This window comes from Heterodontus francisci, chromosome 2, assembly GCF_036365525.1.
Source record: "Heterodontus francisci isolate sHetFra1 chromosome 2, sHetFra1.hap1, whole genome shotgun sequence".
In the NCBI taxonomy this organism is placed as follows: domain Eukaryota; kingdom Metazoa; phylum Chordata; class Chondrichthyes; order Heterodontiformes; family Heterodontidae; genus Heterodontus; species Heterodontus francisci.
In genome coordinates, this window is record NC_090372.1 from 75,374,553 (window position 1) to 75,396,792 (window position 22,240).

The 22,240-nt window shown below is 41.0% G+C and overlaps 1 protein-coding gene across 2 annotated transcripts in view; it reads right to left on the reverse strand.

Annotated features, from left to right (window-relative positions):
- The window catches only part of hibadhb (3-hydroxyisobutyrate dehydrogenase b), a 568,873-nt gene that overhangs the window by 96,434 nt on the left and 450,199 nt on the right, over positions 1 to 22,240 (reverse strand). For both annotated transcript variants that reach the window (XM_068059347.1, XM_068059356.1), the window contains 2 exons: positions 21,698 to 21,807; positions 19,618 to 19,739 (listed from right to left, as the gene is read on the reverse strand). In XM_068059347.1, the coding sequence (XP_067915448.1) occupies positions 19,618 to 19,739; positions 21,698 to 21,807 (232 nt within the window). The remainder of the gene's footprint in view (positions 1 to 19,617; positions 19,740 to 21,697; positions 21,808 to 22,240) is intronic.

Below are 22,240 nucleotides of genomic sequence, written 5' to 3' on the forward strand. Positions count from 1 at the left end.
AAAAGCTCACAGAGTTTTGCATGCAGCACCCTGAAAGAGTCCCGAGTATATAACGTCACATAAGCCATAATCTCTTGCATCTGGATGGACTTTGCCTCACAACAGGTTAAGCAATGGATATAAACAAGGATTAGACAATTATCTTTGAAGTGGGTGCTAATATACCAGCCATTTTTAAGCATTTCTCATCTCTACTACCATAGAATATAGGCAATTATCCAGAAAAACAGATAAGACATTTTAATATACAATCCGAAACAAGACACATCTTCAGCTCTGTCACAGTCAGCAGCTTCTACCACAGATAGCCCAAGTTGTTCATCTTTATGACTAGCCTTAAACAGGGACTGCTGGCAGACTTTTCAACCTTGTGGGGCTTCAAAATGAAGCTGACCCTATTCTCACCTGATGACTACACATTTGCATTTTTCAGTATTGGTCACTAGCCAGCAAACAGGAATAAGAACCCAAGCTGTATTTTTCATCCAGCCCAGGGGTGCTGAGGCTGAGGTGTAGCATCCTGACTGCTGTTTTGTCCAAGACCAGCTAATTCAGCAAAGACTGTGCAGAAAGCACATAGGCTTCCTATATAATCCAAAAATAATCGTAAATCCAAAGCATCTTAATGTCGAAATAAAATAAGTACAGAAAAGCAGGGCGGGGGTGGGGTGGAGTAAAAGGTCTAGGCCAGAAATATTTTTTCTACCTTCTTAAAATCAGAATTACAGCGCAGAATAAAGTATTGCATATTTTTGAATGAAAGTTAATTATGATTTGTGGGAAGCTCCAGATCAATATGACTCGCATATTGAATCAGATTGAATGGAAACTAAGAGAACTATATATCTTGCCAGAGGAAAGTTGTAGATGCCAAGAAGAAAAACAATATAAAAATCACTTTAATAAACATATATACAAGTATAGTCTGGCTGGATAGCGTCATCAGAAGCAGACTGATTGGGGAATTTAGATTAGTTTGACAAAGGGAAAACAAATAGGAGTATGGCCATGAAGGTTTACGGTAGAATTAAAAAAATAAAGTGCTTTAATTGAAGGAGCTAAATAATACCTTTAAAGAGAACACTTTTCCTTTAAGCTAGGTCATTCACCAGCACCCAGTTCAGGTGATAGGCAGCCGGGCAACACGTTTCCAAGTTTCTGCTAGATTCACTTGGTAATAGTTCTTCCCTATAAAAAAAGTAACACTAAGTCTCATCTTTATCTCCCAAGATCAGGAGCTCCTATGTGAAGATTCATGGCCAAGGACTCCTGACACAGCATGTTAAAATAACAGTTGGGTTTGCTGTAATAACTGTGCACCTTAATATTGATTGACTATCATAATAAAAAAGGACAGAGATGTTTAGAACTAATGGTATTAAAGGAAGAAGAAAGCAAAGAAAAGCTATAGTGCAAAGAGGATGTGCGTAGTGGAACCAAATTGTGGGCAGGACGTTTCAACTTGTAGGAGCCAATAATGCAAGGCATCCACTCTCCTCATCATCGGGCACAAATATGTGCGGACAAGGTAAAATTTTTTTAAAAATTAAACGGAGACTCTGCACAATGTGACTGAAGCATCCGAATGGCCGTGGGAGAGGCCTCAATTCAAAAACAACAAAATCCACAGGCACTCCTGTGTGGTGTCCCCCATCCTACTGCCTTGGGTATCCTCTCCCAAACACTGAGAAATCCTGGTGGTGCACAATGGGCAGGTCCTGAGCATCTGCTGGCACACAAAATTCCAGCCTGTATCCCCTACACTCAGCATGCCACACACATCATCAAAATACTACAATGAGATGATTTCACATTGTGGGATGAGGTCAGTTCATTTCTCTGTAGCTGCACAATCCACTAGTCCCATAGTTATCAGAAAAAGGAAAGCTGGCTGATTTTCCTTCCCCTAGCCCAAGAATGCCAAAGTCATTTCGGACATCTGCAGTTGCACCCCAACTAAGAGCAGGACAGACCTGGAATCCAAATGGGACCTCTTGGTCTCCATCGCCAAATAGTCCACAATGATGCATCTGCAAACTAAACAATTAGGACAGTCACATTTTAAATCACCTCAAAAAAATCTTCCTAAAAAGATTCTCTCATTCTGCCCTTTCTTTCACTTCCTCGCCTCCTCCTGATGGTGTACACCAAAAACCTGACAGACTTTCCTGTTGAGGAGGAAAGCAGTGGCAAAGAAACAGGCTTTATGAGGCACCCTCATACTGAGCTTTTCATAGAGAGAAATCAAACAGGTAATGGAGGTAAGCTGAATCGGATTGCATGGACTTTCTTCCACTATTTCTGCTAGTGGGAGAATCTCCCTTGACTGAACCAGGCGCATAAATACTGTGGCTACAACAGCAGGTGAGAGGCCGGGTATTCTGTGGCGAGTGCCTCACCTCCTGGCTCTGCAAAGCCTGTCATTGACAAACTTCAAGTCATGAGCGTGATGGAATATTTTCCACTTGCCTGGATGTGCGCAGCTCCAAAAACACTTAAGACGTTCAACACCATCCAGGTAAAGCAACACTCTTGATTGGCAACCCATCCACTACCTCCACCACAGCACACCATGGCTGCATTATGTATCATACACAAGATGCACTCACCAAAGGCTTCATCGACAGTGCCTTCCAAACCCACAACCTCTACTCCCTACAAAGGACAATGGTGGCAGGTGCATGAGAACCTGCAAGTTCCCCTCCAAACCACACAACATCCTGACTTAGAAATTTATCACCATTCCTTCATCGTCACTGGGTCAAAATCATCAAATACCCTACCTACTGTGGGAGTGCCTTCACCACACGGACTGCAGCAGTTTAGGAAGGTGGTTCACTTTCACCTTCTCAAGGGCAATTAGGGATGGGTAATAAATGCTGGCTTTGCCAGTGATGCCCACATCCCAGGAACAAATAAAAAAATCCAATTTTCCATTTTCTACTGCAAAGCAGCTTCTATTTGCAGTCATTCTGCAAATTACTGGGATTCCCAGTCTTCTGGAAACCAATCTATCATATAGGTACTTTTATATTGCCTGTGCCACTGACAACTAACGCACTAGGCTCACCCAGCTGGCAGCAACTTAGCAGACTTTTGACTTGAAGTAGCAGTCACTTGCATCAGATTCAGCTGTGCGAATGTGGGAAAACGATGTGTTGTAGCCCTTGTGGGAGGCATGTAACTCAGTATTGGACATCATAGAAAAGACTTCTTGGAAGGTGGAAACATGTCTTAAATTACATGGTCATTAGATCCAAGGAAACTTAATTGCAATCAGCTCCTTGTATTTAGGCATGGGTGACATCGCTTGTGAAAAGTTTTGCAGGGACCCACATTTTGAGGTGTAAAACACATCAAATAAATAAGGCTCATTACACTGAAGACTGTCCATAATCCATAATTTGTATGCCTCGAATGTTTCAGATTGCCTCTTGTATCTTTAGAGAACACAAGATATTTGGGACTGTCTGAAGGGCCCATATTTTTCAGTTGTCCATCTTTTGAGAGTGTCCGTAGGACTAGGTTTACTGTATTTTATTTTTTTAAAAATGCAGACTCGTAAGGGAGTCCTGTCTTTGACCTGGATCTCACTGACTGTTGATAGTCATCCTGGACCTGGTAAACATGTTCCAGCAGCAGCACAACTCTGGCAGTGACAATGTTACATATACATATGTGGTGATCTCAGCAGTGCCATCTTGCGGACACTAATTGCTGATATATCAGTACTTTCCACATACATGCCAGCTAAACTGTCTCAGTCAGTGGTTGTATAAGCAAAGTACCTGCCCTCTGCAGCCAGCTTGCAGGAAGATCAGGTGTACTTTTCAGATGCAAACTCAGAACATCAGCACACAGGATCTCCCAAGATCCAGATTGCAATACACAAGCAGCTTCTGTTGTGGGGAAGATATTAAGGCAGTGACTGCAATTGGGAAACAGATGCATGAGAAGCATTGTCCATATGCTGCTGTATTAAAATTGCAACACAACTTTTAATTCTGACTGATGACATGCCCTGATGTTGAAGGATGGTTCATAAATGGGCAAAAGTAAAGGAAGAAATTCCCAAACATGTTTGGGGTGAGCATCCAGACCACCTGTAGCCAGAAAATTTGGCTGCCCACAGCATTGAATGGTGTCAGTCTCAGACATTTATGACCAGAATTGGCTTATTCTGCTTCCAGAGCAGCTTCCAAAAATCATCTTCTGAAGGTCACAATACAGGTCAAGCAGTTACATGGGAGTGAAAAAAGGGCATACAAATCAACACTGGGGAAAAGCAAGTGAAAGATGGGTTGAGAGATACAAATGATTTCTGGTCGTGCATATTACAGTGCTGGCATATAAATGGGTAGAAGCTACTGTCTCCAACTCAAGGGAGGTTTTCTTCCCTGCACCACTTGAGGTACAGCATCACTGATAGCAAATAAACAGTTGCTATTGGTGGCTTTGATTCCCACATGCTGCCATTCAAGCATCCAGCCAACCTGTTAAGGTTGGTAATATAGTTTTCACATTATTGGTCTATACAAACCCTTCACTGACAACAGTGAAAGTTCTTCAATTTTAAAAAAGCTTACTGTAAACACATTTTGTCAGTGTTTGAAATCTGTCCCACAGCATAACTCAGGATTTCAAAGCACCAGGAGGTGACACAGGCAGAACTGCTTCCAGTTAATGCAGTTCTCTACAATACAAACTGGCCATAAGCAAGCTGTTCTTACACTACAGAAGTGCATCTTATTACACTCAGACGTTTCATTGACCATTGGCTGTACTAAATAGTGTAAATCAATCTACCTGCAGTATAGTAATACTGTCATGGAACCACAAAAATGCACTAGATTATGACTGCCAGCTGAATCACAGTATATGTGGAGCCAGTGGACTGTTAGGACTCTGGGTCTAACTAACAGTGGAATCATTAGGATTCCAGTGACTGGCTCCCCAGCACAGAGTGTAAAAGGAGAGAGCAACGCAGAGCTCACTCACCTGAAATTGGATCAAAATTCCGATAGAAAATAGAAATGCCATATTAACATACATATGCTAGGCAAAAGCAACGACTGAAAGCCAGTAGAACAGAGAGTAAATGCACCAATCTGAGCATGAAAATGCAAAGCAATAGGCCAGATCACGTCAGCTAGAAATAGCAAGAGTCCATAAGGATATTAGGAACAGAATGCAGTGGAAAATGAAGAGAGTACCAAACAGCATGAGGCAAAGAGCATACGACAGCAACATCACAGAGACACACTCTTGACCTGCAAAGAAATAATGTAATGCAATGTTGCAAATCAATTTGCAGGACTTTCAACACATTCTAATCCAGAAAGGAACTCCATTTTCACAACCTCTTATGTATACATTTGCAAATAATTAACAGGAAAATATCAAAAAGATTTTCACTTCTTAAAATCAGACGTGCTCCTTTAATCCTTTCTTCAAAAACTTTAGTCTACATCCAGTTTATAGTTTATATCGTTTAAAACTAAATGAGATTCTCCAACGACATTTCACTAGAATTTCTTACCATAGCATTGGGACTTAAAATAAAAGGGAAAAAGCAGCTTAATTCCCTTCATAACATGCCTGAGAAGCAATAAATTCAAGACTGCATGCTGAAGAAAGATTCTTGATTCTGTTGCCTGGTCAATTAATCCTCTGCAAGAAACTTATTTTGCTCAGGAAGGACAAAAATTGAAATTTTGCCCAGTATAAACCATAGGGTTTAAAATAATCCAAGTTAGGTCTATGTTTGAAAGGTACCTCTTCTCACAGTTCTCTAATCTCTGAACGAGTTTGGCTACAATGCCATCTGCTGGAACTATATACATGAAAGTATTAACCCTAATCTCTTTTAATGGATTATCGTCACACAGTTTTTATCACATTTCTGTACAGTAAAGCAAATATATTCCAAAATAAGTACGAATACTATATTGATGATATCACTTTCATATCAAGAAAGTAACTCAATTTTGCCCAAACGGGGCATAGAGCACAAAAGCAAGGAAGTTATGATGAAACTTTATCAAATACTGGTTCAGCCTCAACTCGAGTAACGTGTCCTATTCTGGGCACCACACTTCAGGAAGGATTTGAAGGCATTAGAGAGGGTGTAAAAAAGATTTACAAGAATAGTTCCAGGAATGAGGGATTTCACTTGCATGGATAGATTGGAGAAGCTGGAGTTGTTCTCTTTAGAAAAGATTAACAGGAGATTTGATAGAGTGTTCAAAATCAAGAGCGGTCTAGACAGAGTAGATATAGAGAAACTGTCCCCGTTAGCAGAAGGGTCGAGAACCAGAGGACATTGATTCAAGATGATTGGCAAAAGAAGCAATGGCAACATGATGAAGAGCATTTTTTTATGCGGCGAGTGGTTAGGATCTGGAACGCACTGCCTGAGTGTATGGTGGAGGCAGATTCAATCGAGGCTTTAAAAAGAAATTTGGCTAATTATCTTAAGAGAAAAAGTTTGCAAGGCGACGGTGAAAAGTGGGGGGTGGGGAGTGGGACCAGGTGAGTTGCTCTTGCAGAGAACCGGCACTGACATGACAAACTGATTGGCCTCCTTCTGTGCTGTAATTATTCTATGATCCCATGAACTTCTCATCTCCCTCAGTCTTATCAGATTTGTAAATTCCAAACTGGGAGTCATTTGTTACTATTTTCAGATTTGCTTGGCCTTCTCTTTCACTCTTCAGCCTTGGTTTGCTCACTATGGGCCTTGCCCGTCAACTTGGGTTCATCAAATTAAAAAAAAAAATTACATTTCAATGAGGCTGGCAGATGAACTAAAGATTTTCATGATGTATTTTAATTCACTTGAAAAAATTATGCAAGTTAGATACAACAAATTGCTGTATAAATTCAACAGAAATATGAAGTCCAGCACACAAACATGCCAAAAGTTGTGTTAACATTGCCACTTCACGTATGGGCTGAGTTTAATTTGTCGTGGTTGGTGATGTTCATTTCCTTCAAAACACTCAGCACTGTTACGTGCGGCAATGCTCCAAGTCAAGGAGGAAACTGGAGCACTCAGCGACTGTGGCCTGTTTCAGGTGGCCACACACATGCACACATTTTATGTACTCACCAAAAAAAAAGTTTTCCTTCCCAAAGTGCATAGAGAGAGAGAAGAGTGAAGAAAGGTTGACTTTCACTTGGCAACTTGATGGGGCAGTTGCAATGCACCTCATGACAAGAGTGCTGTGTCAGTTCCAGTGAATCCAGCACTAATCCAGTAGTAATGCATTCACTTTTACAGATCTTGATGGAGACAGAGTACAACACAACCAGAGTACAACACAACCATTAAACTACTCACTAAAATTTCACACAATATATGCACCTTTTCAAGTTCATACTTTCTTAACAAATAGGGAGACTGAATACAAGAATATAAAATTATACACTCTATTGAACGACCAGTTTCTGCAAAACTTCAATTATTACCTGCCTGCAATTTATTCCCTTATGGAAGAATATCATGTAAGGACGTGGAATATTCTGAGATCCAGCTATAGGATTATTAAAATAGGCAAGAACAAACAGTTCCTGCCTCATTGTTTAAGGGGTTAAAAAATGTGGCATCGCTACAAGAAGTCACGAATGCCCCAACAGCAAAATGCTCAAAAGGTTCAAAAATCCATTTTGTTGATCCAAATACAATTGCATTACACTTATAAAATGCTTTTAATTTTAGTTATCTTTTTTGAGATTAGGAGTATGGCATATTTAACACTAACTGGAGCAGTCATTGGTGTCCTCTAGCCATTAAAATAATCAGTCACATGTAGGCTATGTGGGATCGCATAGAAGTGTTGCACATTGAACTTCCGTTTGCCAAAATTCAATACTATGTCTGTTTACTCACGAACAAATCTTGTGCTGAATTAGCCAAACTAAGCAGGGAATGCCACAACTGGCCTCATCACCCAGGCCAGGGATTCACATTTGCTCTCCAGTGATTCCTGTTGGAACAAGCACATGCTGCCTCATCAAGGAAAAAGTAGGTCAGAACTCAGCTGTGATGATGCCCATAGTTGAATTGCCTGCCATTATCCATGAGAACACGTGAAGAGTGGCTATTTAGCAAAATACCAGGAGATTACTAACATCCATGGGACTGTACCTCAGCACAATTCAGCACCAACAGGAAAGCAGGGGGGAATATTTTCCGAAATAAAATCTGATTTTTAGGACATTTTTCACAAGAACATAAAAAATAGGAGCAGAAGTAGGCCTTTCGGTCCCTCGAGTCCGCTCTGCCATTCAATAAGATCATGGCTGATCTGATTGTGGCCTTAACTCCACCTTCCTGCCTGCCCTCCAAAACTCTGGACTCACTTATAGATAAAAAAAAATCTGCCTAACTCAGTCTTGAATATATTCAAAGACCCAGAGAATTCCAAAGATTAGTGACCCTCAGAGAAGAAATTCCTCCTCACCTCTGTCTTAAAAGGGAGACCCTTTATTTTGAAACTGTGAAATATTCTCTCAGCATCTATCCTGTCAAGCCCACTCAGAATCTTCTGTTTCATAGAGTCATAGAGTAATACAGCACAGAAACAGGCCCTTTGGCCCAACGCGTCTGTGCCGACCATCAAACACCCATCCAATCTAATCCCATTTTCCCGCACTTGGCCCATAGCCTTGTATGTTATGGCATTTCAAGTGCTCATCTAAATACTTCTTAAATGTTGTGAGGGTTTCTGCCTCTTCCACCCCTTCAGGCAGTGTGTTTATGACTCTATGATTCCAACCACCCTCTGGGTGAAATTTTTTTTCCTCAACTCCCCTCTATACCTCTTGCTCCTTACCTTAAATCTATGCCCCCTGGTTATTGACCCCTCTGCTAAGGGAAAAAGTTTCTTCCTATCTATCCTATCAATGCTCCTCATAATTTTGTATACCTCAATCAGGTCCCCCCTCAGCCTTCTCTGCTCCAAAGAAAACAACCCTAGCCTATCCAGTCTCTCTTCATAGCTGAAATGCTCCAGCCCAGGCAACATCCTGGTGAATCTCCTTTGCACCGATCACTTCTCATTCTTCTAAACTCCAATGAGTATACACCCAACCTGCTCAACCTTTCCTCATAAGACAACCCCTTCATCCCAAGAATCAGCCTAGTGAACCTTCTCTGAACTGCTTTCAATTCAAGTATACCCCTCCTTAAATGAGACCAAAACTGTACACCGTACTCTAGGTGTGGTCTCACCAATGCCCTGTACAATTGCAGCAAGACTTCACTATTTTATACTCCATCCCCTGTGCAATAAATGCCAACATTCCATTTGCCTTCCTAATTACTTGCTGTACTTGCATGCTAACTTTTTGTGATTCACGTACAAGAACACCCAGATCCCTCTGTACTGCAGCATTCTGCAGTCTCTCTCCATGTAAATAATAATCTGCTTTTCTATTCTTCCTGCCAAAAAGGACCACCTCATATTTTCCCACATTGTACCCCATGTGCCAATTTTCTGCCCACTCACTTAACCAATCTATATCTCTTTGCAGACACTTTGTGTCCCCCTCACAACTTGAGGCCAGCCACTTCCCCCTCACTCCTGTGCAGCTGCTGGTCGGCCTGGCACGCGGTGACGACAAAGATGCTGCGGCTCCTGGGCAGCCTGATCCAGGGCAGAAGCAGCATGAGTACCGGGGCCAGGGAGGGGGAGGAGATGGGGATTGGGCTGGAGAGGGGGGCCAGGGGTTAGGGAACGAGGTGACCTGGCCCGTTGTCCCCGGGCTCAGCAAAAGCTGCAGCCACGTCTCCCGACGTGGAAGGAATGTCCTGCCAGGGCCCGCAGGCCAGGCTGCCAGTTTCCGCTGGGACCCGGGCGATTTTCAATGTCACCCAGGGGAGGGAAGGGGTGAGGGGGAGCCCTGTCTGCCAGGGTGTGGGCAAAGGGTGAGGGAAGAAGCCCTGTGTTCCCAGGGCCCAGGAGCTGCTTCTGCTTTAAATTCTCACCAGTTTTGCTGCATCTCCCTCTTCCAAGTGAAGAAGTCCAGAATTTTGGAGAAAGTGGCCGCAGCAGCAAAACCAGGTTCAGGCAAATGAAACCAGGAAATATGAGATTTTAAGAGTAGTGGAATTGTAAAATAAAATCAGAAGGTGCTGTAAACACACAAATAATTCCTGGAACTTGCTGCCCACGAGGGTGGTTGGAGCGGAGACAACCAATGATTTCAAAAGGAAACTGGATGGGCACTTGAAGGAAATAAACTTGCAGAGCTATGGGAATCGAGCAGGGTAGTGGGACTGGCTGAAGTACTCCGCGGAGTGCCAGCACGGACTTGACAGGACGAATGGCCTCCTTCTATGCCGTAATGACTCTTGCCCCTCATGGCCGAGTCCAGTTACTCATGGAGAGTGACTGAATATTGGTCGAGAAGCCAAGATATTGTCAAAATAATTTTCTTTCAACAAACTTCCAGTTTTGCAGTGAAAGGAGGACAGATTAAGTATGTAGCATTTCCAGATAATTTCATATCATCTTAGGCTAACATAGTGCTCCAAAATCAGGGAAGACACACAAAACAGGATGTGTGACTAGAGACTCCTGCTGAAATATGTACATAAGTGGAAGTTAAGTGAGGGCAGGATTGGGTTCACATGTGATGCCCTGCATGACCAAATAGCCTGCTAACACTGACAGTCTAGGCTCACACTTGAAAAGGAGGCACTTGAGTGAGGGAAGTCAGTGTCTGTAGAACTCTATCCCAACATAAGTCAGAACCTTCAGGAGAAGTAGTGAACAGATTGGTAAAAAGATCATGGGCAAAGGAGGAAAGGTGGGAGAAAGAAGAACAGAACTGGCCAAACTTACTCTGATAGTATCTCCCAGCCCTGCAAACCCTTACCATCGAGTAGGCCATCCTAACTTGGACCTATAATGCCACTGTCACTGGATTGAAATCCTGCAAATCCTTAGCTAACACCATTGTGGGAGCACCACTACCATAAGGACCAAGCAGTTCTCAGGGGAACTTGGGATGGGCAATCAACACAACCACATCAAGAAATTAATTTTTTCAAAATGCTACCATAAGCAGACAGAACAGTGACTAACTACCCCACATAAGAGAAGGCATCAATTCCACTTCTAGCAACCAGTTGGTTCAAAATCCCAAACAAATGCACATTGAACTGTTTTCTTATTAACTGTCTGGAGACAACCAAACTGACTACTGCAGTTTTGGATATTTTATTTTCAGAGCCTAGTTGATCATTTGATAGCATTCATTGCATTTTCATTCCATGATTCCAACTAAGACATAAATTAATGCAAATTGTGGTGAAAGAAAAACATGCAATTGATTGTTAAAACTAATATGGTCAAACGAAGCTTTATCTAATTTACTGTACTTCTGTTTCAACATTATTAAATACTCCTGTTTGATTTCTATAAAAGAGTTTACTACTACACTATTAGGGCCACGAGAAAAGTACAAAACATGCCAATTCAGTTTTAAACTCGACTGGGCTGGTGAATCATTCTGAAAAAGTATATTCATAGCGATGATGACAGCCAATCCTCTTAACATATCCATCAACAAAGAGTCAGAATTCAAACCCCCAAACCAGGGGACTTTGGCAAAATAGTTCAGAAATTAACGTATGTGCATCATTATTAATGGTAAAGCAGAGCTTTCAACTCAATTTACCCCAAGTCATAAAGAAAGTAGCCTGCAGGAGTTTCCAAGTTCTGTCAGAGATTTACATCTACAAATCTCAACTCCAGACCAGGCGCCAGCTGATAAACAAACAATCTAAATCAAGGGCCACACGATCCCCATATCCTAAATTTTATGGACTTGGAGAGGTAATTTACAGCCCAGCTTCATTTTCCACTAAGTCCTAAGTTGAGTAAAGCTGTCATTAACTCATGTTAGAAGCCTCTAAAGTAATCTTAGCATTTGATGTGTACAATACCAGACATCTCCTTAAATCAATGACAGATTGATACGATTATGTGTGTGTCTACTAGCTATCATTAAAAAAGGCAATCATTAGAATGTACTGATTTTGGCACTGAAGTAAATAGGTACCATTTGAACTTCCTAAACTCTATTTAAAAGCAATTCAACATATAAAGACATGCTAAAAATACAAATGCTTCCTGTACAGAAGTTACTGTTATGCCAAAAAAAAGCTTCCAGCTCGTCATGCAGCCAACTTCGATTTTTTTTTAAATTATTAAATTTTTACAACCCATTACTATCCTTGATGAAACCATAACTAGCTGCTCCACTGATAAGTAGATTAGAGCTTTCCCCACTCTAAAAGAGGAATTGATGTGCCAAATAGAATGTCAGTTTTCCCTGGATAACATAACAGATATGTAGCTGACTAGTAACTGCCAAAACTTGTAATACACATGTGAGGCAGATGGTGCAGTGAGGCACTGCCAGGAGTTGAACAAATGGAAGCTAACATGAGAGGTGAATGTCATGCCTTAGCATCTCTCAGCTAGAATGTTTTAACTTACTTGCTCTTTTCCTTAATTACATTATTTAGTAACCTGTACACTATATCCTCTAACAATAACAATTCAAGGATCAGGAGGTAAAAAGTTTTAATAAATTAATTGGTCCTCTTGGGAAGAATTTTTTTTTACATTTACCACTGGAACATCTAATATACAAAGCATAAATTACTTGCAAGGAAAATGTTAAATGCATACAAATCTTTAAACAGTTACATCAATGCTAACACCAGACAGCAAGAAGTAACTAACTCCAGTTGTGCCATTAAAACAATGTTGCAGGACTAAGAAATACTTACCAGTATTTTACCTTTTTGGTTAAAAGACATCTTGCTTAAAGTCACAATACCCAGGAATTCAGTAATGCAGTAGATGTGAACACTGTCCTTTTATTTCAAAGCTGGGTTTGAATCAAGTCCATGGCTTAAAATCTGCTCTTAGCTCCCTAATGGCTCAGCAGGGAAATATGACTTAGGACCGTATCATGCAGTATAAGATCCAGAAAGTTCAATCACTAATCTGTATTGAGTTAGCTGATCACGTAGACCAGGGTACTGTTCAGGTGCTACAATTGATCATTGATATAGACTAGAAGGATAACAAAAGGATAGATTTTTAAAATCCTGCAAGTGAGAGAGGGAGAAAAATAGGATTGGCTGAATCTGATGCTCTTGATGATGGAATAGGGCTGCTGTCCCTCACTGTCTAGACTCAAAAGTATATAAAAAGCCTCTTGTGCAAGGTCCCAGCAGCACTGACCAGTGAATCAGGGCCCAGTTTCAGGAGAACGTGGAATGGGTTGGGAACAAACAGAAACAATATTCTCAGAAAACAATTATTGAGGCCTGTTCACAAGGCTTACCAATATAATTACCCTAACCAGGACAGTAGGTGCAATCTCTTATTTAGGAAAAGAAAATATCAGGGAAATGTTTTGTTAATTGAAGCTTTTTTGGGAAAGGGAAGTATTTTCAGTGTTATGAATAATTACCTTTGAGATGGGTTTTGGACAATTATGTTCTCAGGTGACTTTGCAATACAGGCTAAAGTCTAATCAGTAATTTTTGTATTGAGACTGAAAACAAAATGCTATTTCATCAAGGCACTTATTAAAAAAGCAATAATCTAAATCTTCTTTTGGAATCGGACATTTTATTTACTTTTCAAAATATTCTTCATCCTAATAGACTGTAAGGTAGTATTTTGTAGCTCAGTGCTCTGCATAATGTATTCCACCTATGACTATTTTTAAATGTATAGCAGGAACACAATTAAGTCAGCAGGCAAGCAGCAAAATATTGCTGATCGTATGAAGAAAAACTGCCATTGTTCTAAGGGCTGAATTTCTCCACAACACAATCAGCAGCAGTTTTGAACACAACATTTTTCAAAAATGAAATTTAATCTAACCATAATAACTATACCAGCAGCTGGCAGAATTTTTATGAAGAGTCATGATAGCGCAGTAAACAACTGAGTTTTCCATCTGTACCGAGTTAGCTAATCTCAGCTGTAGCAGCGGTAAGAGTGCCTCAGGCGAGGGAGGAAGGGAAAAAAAAGGCCAAACTCTGTTCATCAACTGGTGACCCCTGCTGGAGGCCTGTCTAAGTGGGCATCAGTACAGGTTCAGTCAAACAGCCTACCAACATTCATTGTCTACATTCTACTAATTAAGAAAAGTACCCAACCACACAGAACTGCACCCCAACAAGGAATTCGCACAGCAAAATTCAGCACAGAAATTGTGGGAGAAAAATAAAACACCTTCCCAGTAATTACGCCAAAAGTTTTTACGATGTTGTGATAGCCAGAGACGGATTTCTCTGATATTTCTCCGTCACATTAGTGAATCATTAATAATAATTAATTATAGAAGTGTCTATTCTATTCTACTTGTGGGCCATTTCAAACAACAGACACAGTTCTAATTAACAGACTTTTAAAAATCTGGTGCCAAATGTGTGGTTAATTTCTACTCGGCACAGTATTTCTTACCTGAATGACAAATGATATTAAAATTCTATCAAATGCTTTCCACAGAACCACACAGAGAATTCAAATGTTTAGTTAAGATCTGTCCCACCCAGCAAGAAATATTTTCCTATTATAGTCAAAAAACCCTCTTCGCTGACATTTTAGGAAGCTGTTTAAGCAGTTGCCATTAAATCAAGCACTATCTTTTGCAGAATCCAGAGCACATGAGGACACCATGTGGCCTATCATTCTGGATGCAATACTGAAGCTATCTATTCTAATCCCAATAGCCAGGCATAGTAAAGCATTCCATATTTTAATAGCCCTGTGACACTCTCATCCCTTACATTCTTCAAGTGAGATGCCTTATTGCCAAAGGTGTGCAAATTAATAGAAATAATTCATCACCTTTCATACTCTAAAAAAACTTTCATAATTTTGAAGAATTGTTTTAAGTGTCTTAAAATTCACAACAATAACCTCTCATTCCTGGTATCGTTCCAACAAATTATTATAGAACAAATATATTCTTCTTATAAACTGCCCAGATTGCATGCAATACTTCAAGCATAGTCTAACCAGCATCTGACTGAAACTTACTCATCATCACTTTCTTGCTTTCATGTTCAATATTTCTAGGTACAGAGGTGTCAAAACTCAGGATCCCCTTCCATGGTTCAGGCAAGCCTTGCACATATCGTATCCACATGGCGTCAGACTACAGGAAATCTCCCCAGTGTTGCCAAACCCTTGCATATTTACCCCACTGTTGGTAAACTGCCAGACCATAACTCCAGTATGCCAAACCTCAGGACCACTCCCCAGTGACAGTAATACCCAGAACAACCCCCACCATCCTAAGCCATACTTCCCTCCCAAATAATGCTAAATACTGGATATCTAACTCCAACAAGTGTATGTTATGCACCACTTGTGTATCCGCAGCATTAAAAATGGCACGAGTAAAAAATTAAATACATGGATATTAGACTATGTAGAAGTTGAAGGCCACTCACATGATAGTGCAAACTATACAGGGTCACAGAATTCTGAGAAAAATCCCACAATACCTTACAATGAAATTAAAATTGGATTTAATCATTGTAAATCATTGGTCCTTCATTGTTAAAGAGACCACATTTTCAGTCTCACTGTGAATCTGCTTATAAGATTTAATTCTTGCACATGTTACAGAGAAAATGCTGTCATGATAGGCCCCCACCAGCCAAGAATGAGGCACATTAATTTTGTCATGAACACTGATTTTAAGCTGTTACTGGCAATTCCTTGTAATAGGCCCTCTTTTCTTCCCAACAACAATTTGAAGTTTAATGTCCTTGTTGCGAAATTAATGTGCCTCATTCTTGGCAGGTGGGGGCCTGCATGACACTAGCTCAATTAATTCCAAAATTCAATGAGGAGGATGTAGAAGATTTTTGAGTCCTTTGAGAAACTGGCAAGACAGCTAAAATGGCCAGCTGAGACTTGGCCTCTTTTATGACAAAGCAAGCTAACTGGAAAAGCCCATGAGGTTTATTCTCTGTTGCCAGATGAGAGTTCATCAAATTATGAACTGACCAAAAATGCTAACCTCGGGGCATATGAATTAGTACCTGAAGCCTATCGCCAAAAGTTTAGAACTGCCAAGAAGCAAGCTTATCAAACTTACCTGGAGTTTGAAAGAAGCAGCTGGCTTTTGACCAGTGGCTGAGGGCTCTTGAAATACAGCTCGGCCATGAGACTCTCAGAGAAGTAATTCTGTTAAAGGAATTTAAAGACCCATGTAGAGGAGCAGTGGGTCGAGAGAGCCCAGCAAGCGGTCGCTCTGGCCGATGACTTTGCTTTAATTTATAAGTTGGTTTCCCAGGGGAGAACCTTTCCTAGTCACCCCCACAAATTCGAAAGAGACAAAGGGTGGGAAGGTAATAGGAGCCCAAGCAGTCCTGGCAGAGAAAGAAAAGCAGGAGACACAGGGGCTCTCCTCTAGCCAAAAAGGAAGGTGCTGCGAGCAATAGTGAGACCCGGAGACCTGTGTGCTTCCATTGTAACAAAGCAGGGCATTTAAGAGCTGACTCCTGGAAACTAAACGGAAAACCTGTAGGGTTAATCAGGGAACACCTGCTCAGTGAAGAAGAGAACCTGATGGAAAGAACAGCAGTGCAAGGTGTGGCTTTAACAGCAGTAAGAGTGAGACCTAGGAAGCTTACGGCTGCAAGTGTAGGAAAATTTAATAAGATTCCTGAAGGTTATCAGGGTTTTGTGTCTGAAGGGAAAGTAACCCCATACCCCTCGAGTGGACCAAGCAAGCCCATAATAATTCTCAGGGACACAGGGGCCACTAGATCCCTTTTACTGGGAAAAAGTCTGACCTTTCCCCCAGAGTGCGGTAAACACCAAAATGGTGGTGAATGGTATTGTACACCAGGTGCACCTGGAGTGTGACCTAGTTTCGGAAGCAGTGATCGTAGGGATGTCCCTAGTTTTCCTGTGGACGGGGTTGACCTGCTCCTAGGTAATGATCTGGTGGGGGTGAAGGTGGTAGCTTCCCTAGTAGTGAAAGAAAGACAGCAGGAGGTCAGAGAGACAGGGCAGTGGCAGGAGACGGTCCCCTGCAGTTTCCCTGAATATGTAGTGGATCAGGTCATGATCAAACCATCTCCCCAGAGGAGAGTGAATTGGCATTGCAGGCAGATGATCAGGTCTGTCTGTCTGAGACTTTCTTTGGAAAGTTGGGAGACCCAGGAGATGAATTAAAAAAAATTTCCCTAGCTGAGGCTCAGTGAGCCGACCCAGCATTGTGAGAGTTAGCACAGGCTTCCCAGTCTGAAAGTGAAGCAGAGGGTGTCCCTGATTGCTACTATTTAAAGAATGAAGTACTGAAGAGGAAATGGAGTTCTCCTCACAGACCTGAGAGCAAGGAGCGGACAGTAGTTCACCAGTTAGTGGTGCCACAGAGGTACTGGAGAGAAATATTAAGAAGGGCCCACAAGACTACAGTGGCTGTACAGGCCGGTATACAAAAGACCAAAGCCTGCATAAGACAGAAGTTTGACTGGCCAAAACTCCACAAAGATGTGGTGGAGTACTGCAGGAGTTGCAACATGTGCCAGGTTGAGGGGAAACCCCAACATACAGTGAAACCTGCACCCATAAGTCCTGTACCAGTGTTAGGAGGACCCTCCAGCAGAGGGCTAGTGAACTGTAAGGGACCCCCGCCAAGAACAAAAAGGGACAGGCAGGCACAAGGCCGGAAAAAGGTTAAACAGATAAGGGGAAAAAAGTGACCAAGAGAGTAGGTTAAAGGAAGTCCGGGAGGAATCCCGGATGAAAATCCCTACTGTCCGGTCAGCCAACCCGGAAAAATGTGGAAGGTTAGACCCCACATCCTCCTATGGGGGAGCTCGCATTCCAGGTTGACTGCTAAGATGGCCGAATACACAAACGGACATGGTCAAACCAGCTAGTCGCAATTAGGCACACTACAGCCTGCCGGACTGAACATTGAGTTCAATAATTTCAGAGCATGAAGGGCCTCCCAATTTTCTTTTATTTTTAGTTATTTTTTTTCTTTTTCCTTGTTTTAATGTTTTTTGTGTTTATTTTGTTTTATTTCATCTTAGTTTGTTCAGTTTGCTTACCCACTTTTTTTTCATGTTCTTACTTGCGGCTGTTCAATTTTCAGTCCGTTAACACCCTATCTATACTAATGCTTTGTCTTTCAACATACCATTAACATATTGTTTGCCTTTGCTCCACGACCTTCTGGTCAGCTATTCTGTGATCTTGTCCTATCTACACCTTCTCCTTTGTTATCTCTGGCCCCACCCCCCGCTTTACTTGCTTATAACCTTTTACATTTCTAATATTTGCCAGTTCTGAAGAAGGGTCACTGACCTGAAACATTAACTCTGCTTCTCTCTTCACAGATGCTGCCAGACCTGCTGAGTATTTCCAGCATTTCTTGTTTTTAAGTCACATGACTAACTTGCTGGGCAACCTGAGTTTTTTGAACTTGTACAAACAGTTTGAACTGAGAGTGTCTGTTTGCTCCTGGACTGAAGATCTCTCCTGTCTCCTCCTATCAATTTCTCACAGTCCTCTGAATCTACTGAAGGCACATGAACCCCAAGAGAAAAGACTCCTACAGCGAACAAAGTTTAAGAATAATACTGGGCCTCTACCTACAATCAAGGACTGTACAGTGAGCTCGAAGAACTGTAACAAAAACTCTTCAGATATTGCCTCAAACGTTTCCACATTATTTTTCTTGTGCTCTTTACTGTCTCTATTTGCATGTGTGTATCACATATGCATGCTAGCGTGGGCACGTCGTGTATCCGTAGGCATTTACCGAATTAGAGTATAAGTTTAAGTTTAATAAATTTCAACTTTTCTTCTTTAAACCGAAGAAAGCCTGTTTGTGCTGGTTTCTTTGCCTTATCATTGGAAAGCGGTGAACAAGGATTCATCAAGGGGGAGCTAAAAATACAGTGTGCTTAAAAATAAAACCCTGTTACAGGTGAAGGCTGAAAGAGAACCCTAGACCTCTTTCTCACCCGGTCGTAACAATGCACACTTAATTCCTGCAACATTTTCCTGTGACAGTATTTAAATCATATGGAATTATGTACCTGCAATTACCTTACAGTTATCTTTAACGGAGGCCTGACTCCAACATTAGGTGGTGGTGTGTCACAGTTGTGCATATCATCAAACCAACTGGGAGTCTTAAAATCAGGTTTCTCGGCCCTTATGCCTGGCATTCCCTTCCAGCAAATCCCAAACCAATCGAGTCCTCCTGCCACAACCAGTTCCCACCAAACACTGACCAGGCTCTAAACATGGATCCCTCTTCCAATTATATTCTCATCATTGCCAATAACCTGCATATAGTTCTTTAAATGGATTTTCAGCAGTTTTAAAGTAATAAAATTGCTGAAAACAAAATGGAAGTTCAGTCTTCACCATCCACAGATGAACTTCACCCTGAAAAGTAAAACCCAGGCCCTGATTTCTGATCAGTTAGATTTTGCAGCCATCAAGAAAGTTTAGCACACACTATTTCAGTAGCGGACAGCCTTTATGTAGGCATTTGCTTTCTGCAAATATTTCTCTACTTCTTAAGGATGCATACCTCCAGAAACAGGCGCATCCATGAATAATGCTCCCGTCTTTTCTGCTGCTTTGGCTATTTCTTTAGAAACAGCAGGATCAATAGTGCTTGAATCAATTAGCAATGAACCTTTCTTGACTTTCCTGCAAAGAAAATATAGAAAGTTAGTTCAAGATCAACATCCACTTCAAAAAGTTTGACTACTGATTCACCAGAAAAAGAAGCTGCACTCTGATGTAACATAAGAAGAAACTCAACTTCATGGTCAAAACTATAAACAAGCAAGAACTTTTTTTAAAAAAAAGCCTTCTCCCTATTTTCCTGAAGGTAGCAACTGGGATAGAGTTTCAGTGGCATCACTTGCATCTCGTACATATCTCAAAGATCCTCTGAGGGCCAGACGGTTATTCAACCATGGAGGACATCACAGCTGAGCCTGGTCCCATCTCCACAAACACACTTTCCAGTAAGAGTCATTGGACAGTGATCAGGAGCAACCCTTAGTCGAGGGATCTCTAAGTCACACTATATAGGGCAGTTATCAGGAATATCACACTAAACACTGGGTCATCAGAGGAATAAGACATAACCATTAAATGGACCTAATTTTCACAGGAAACAGGCAAACACAGGTTGCCACATACAATGCACCATCATAAATGATATTGAAAGCCATCTCTCCACTTTCATGCAATGCAGGTCTTCTCCCTTCCTAAACAAAAATGATTTTTCCTGTTATGATTTGTCAAATATTTTAATGCATAGTGCCCCTTTAAAAATGTACACTGATGAATCACACTCATTTAATACTTTAAAATCTTATGTCTTTTCCTGCTTAATACCTAGGTTTTAAAATAAGCCAAGATCCAGGGGTCCAACAGGGAACCCTCACCACTGTACTGAAATGCACCGGAACAAATCACACACAACCAAACGATTCTCCATGGCTTCAGTACGCAGATGAATACTCATTTTCAAGCTGAGGCTCAGTCTATGAACTAATCAGGTAGCTGAATGATATGCAGTACAAATAGAATGTTACAATAGTTTTCAAGCTTTACTTTGCTCCTTGCAACGTCAACACTGACCCTTAAAAATAATTGCACATGTCTTACAAGTCAAAACACTGCCATGAAGTTTGGCAGTGCACTCACCCTGCAGGCTACAAACTGACCAATGGCCGAGGCAAGGACAAGCTCAGATAAACCCACTATCAGAAGTGCCAGCCACAGAGCTGCCAGAGAGGCTGTAAACAATCACTCGACCAGCCCCTTTATAAAAAGTTCAATCCTCACTCTCATCCCTAACACAGCTGTCATTCAAGAATAATTTTATAAAGATGGCTGACTTCATCAAATAACTTATTCTAGATATTCTGTCAGAACAAAAGGCATTAACAAACCAAAGCTCTCATAACTACTATGGACAAACAGCCATGCAAACAATACTTTAACAAAATATACAGGATACTGATCCTCAGAGGGAATGGACAGTACCCTCCTCTTCCTGACTGCTGCTTTAACCAATGATCATTGTTTGCAAGAGCATTCTGGAAAATGAAAAGGAAAAAGACAAGCCCATAAGTACCACTAAAGCTCATGCAGACAGCCTTCCAGATTCTACGCTGGAAAAAAAAGATGAAAATCATGGAACTAGAGTTCACTAACAATGAAATGTTACAAAATATGTACTAAATTTTGAATTCAAGAAAGAATTAAAACTGGGCAGAATTGAACTAAGCTTCACCAAGGATAATTACTATTTGATAACTACTTTTTACAATATACCAAAATATTTAGGGTTAGATGCTATTTAAATCCAAAAATTAAGGTAATCGTCACTATAAACTTTATAACCTCCCATATTAACTTATCAAACATGGCAATTTGTTTTGCATAGAAATAATAATTCAGAAACTTCTGTGCTTAGAATTAATATTCCAAACACACAGATTCTACTGAGGATGGGTCAAGCGGGAATATGCAGCATAGTACATTATGGAATGAAACTTGTGACTATGCAGCTCCAATTTCCAGTACTACTTTGACATCAACGACAACTGTTTAAAACAAATATTAAGCCAGTACACTGAATTACCTACTTCAAAATGCCATTTGGACCAGTATAAACCTCAATCACATTAGGGCTTGATGGCAGCATGGTTATAACTCTATCAGCTCGCTCAGCTACATCAGCAGGAGAGTCCATGATCTATGAAACAAAATTGGACAGAAACTATTCTAATAAGATTTAAAGGAACAAATCAGTGGCTTAAACTATTTGGGGTCACCAAATCAATCCGTCGTATAATTTTAAAAAGGGCCAAGTGTGAAGAGATGAGTAAACAAGTTATGTACATTGTTTGAGAGAGGTTGTTCAAAAACCCTTCAATAGAGGACAAGTAGAACACCTTTAAAGAAATAATGTTAAGTATGCAGGATAAATACATATATTGAATCGACGTGCTCAAGCTAAATTAATCAACATATCAAAATTGACCTTTTGAAAAAAAGGTCTCCACTAATGCAGGGAGAATGCAGAAGGGTTTCACTGGGTAAATACAGGAACATGCAGAAACATCGAAGTATATAGAGTGCAAAGCAAAGAAACAAGCCATTCAGTCCAACAGGTCTCTGTTGGCGTT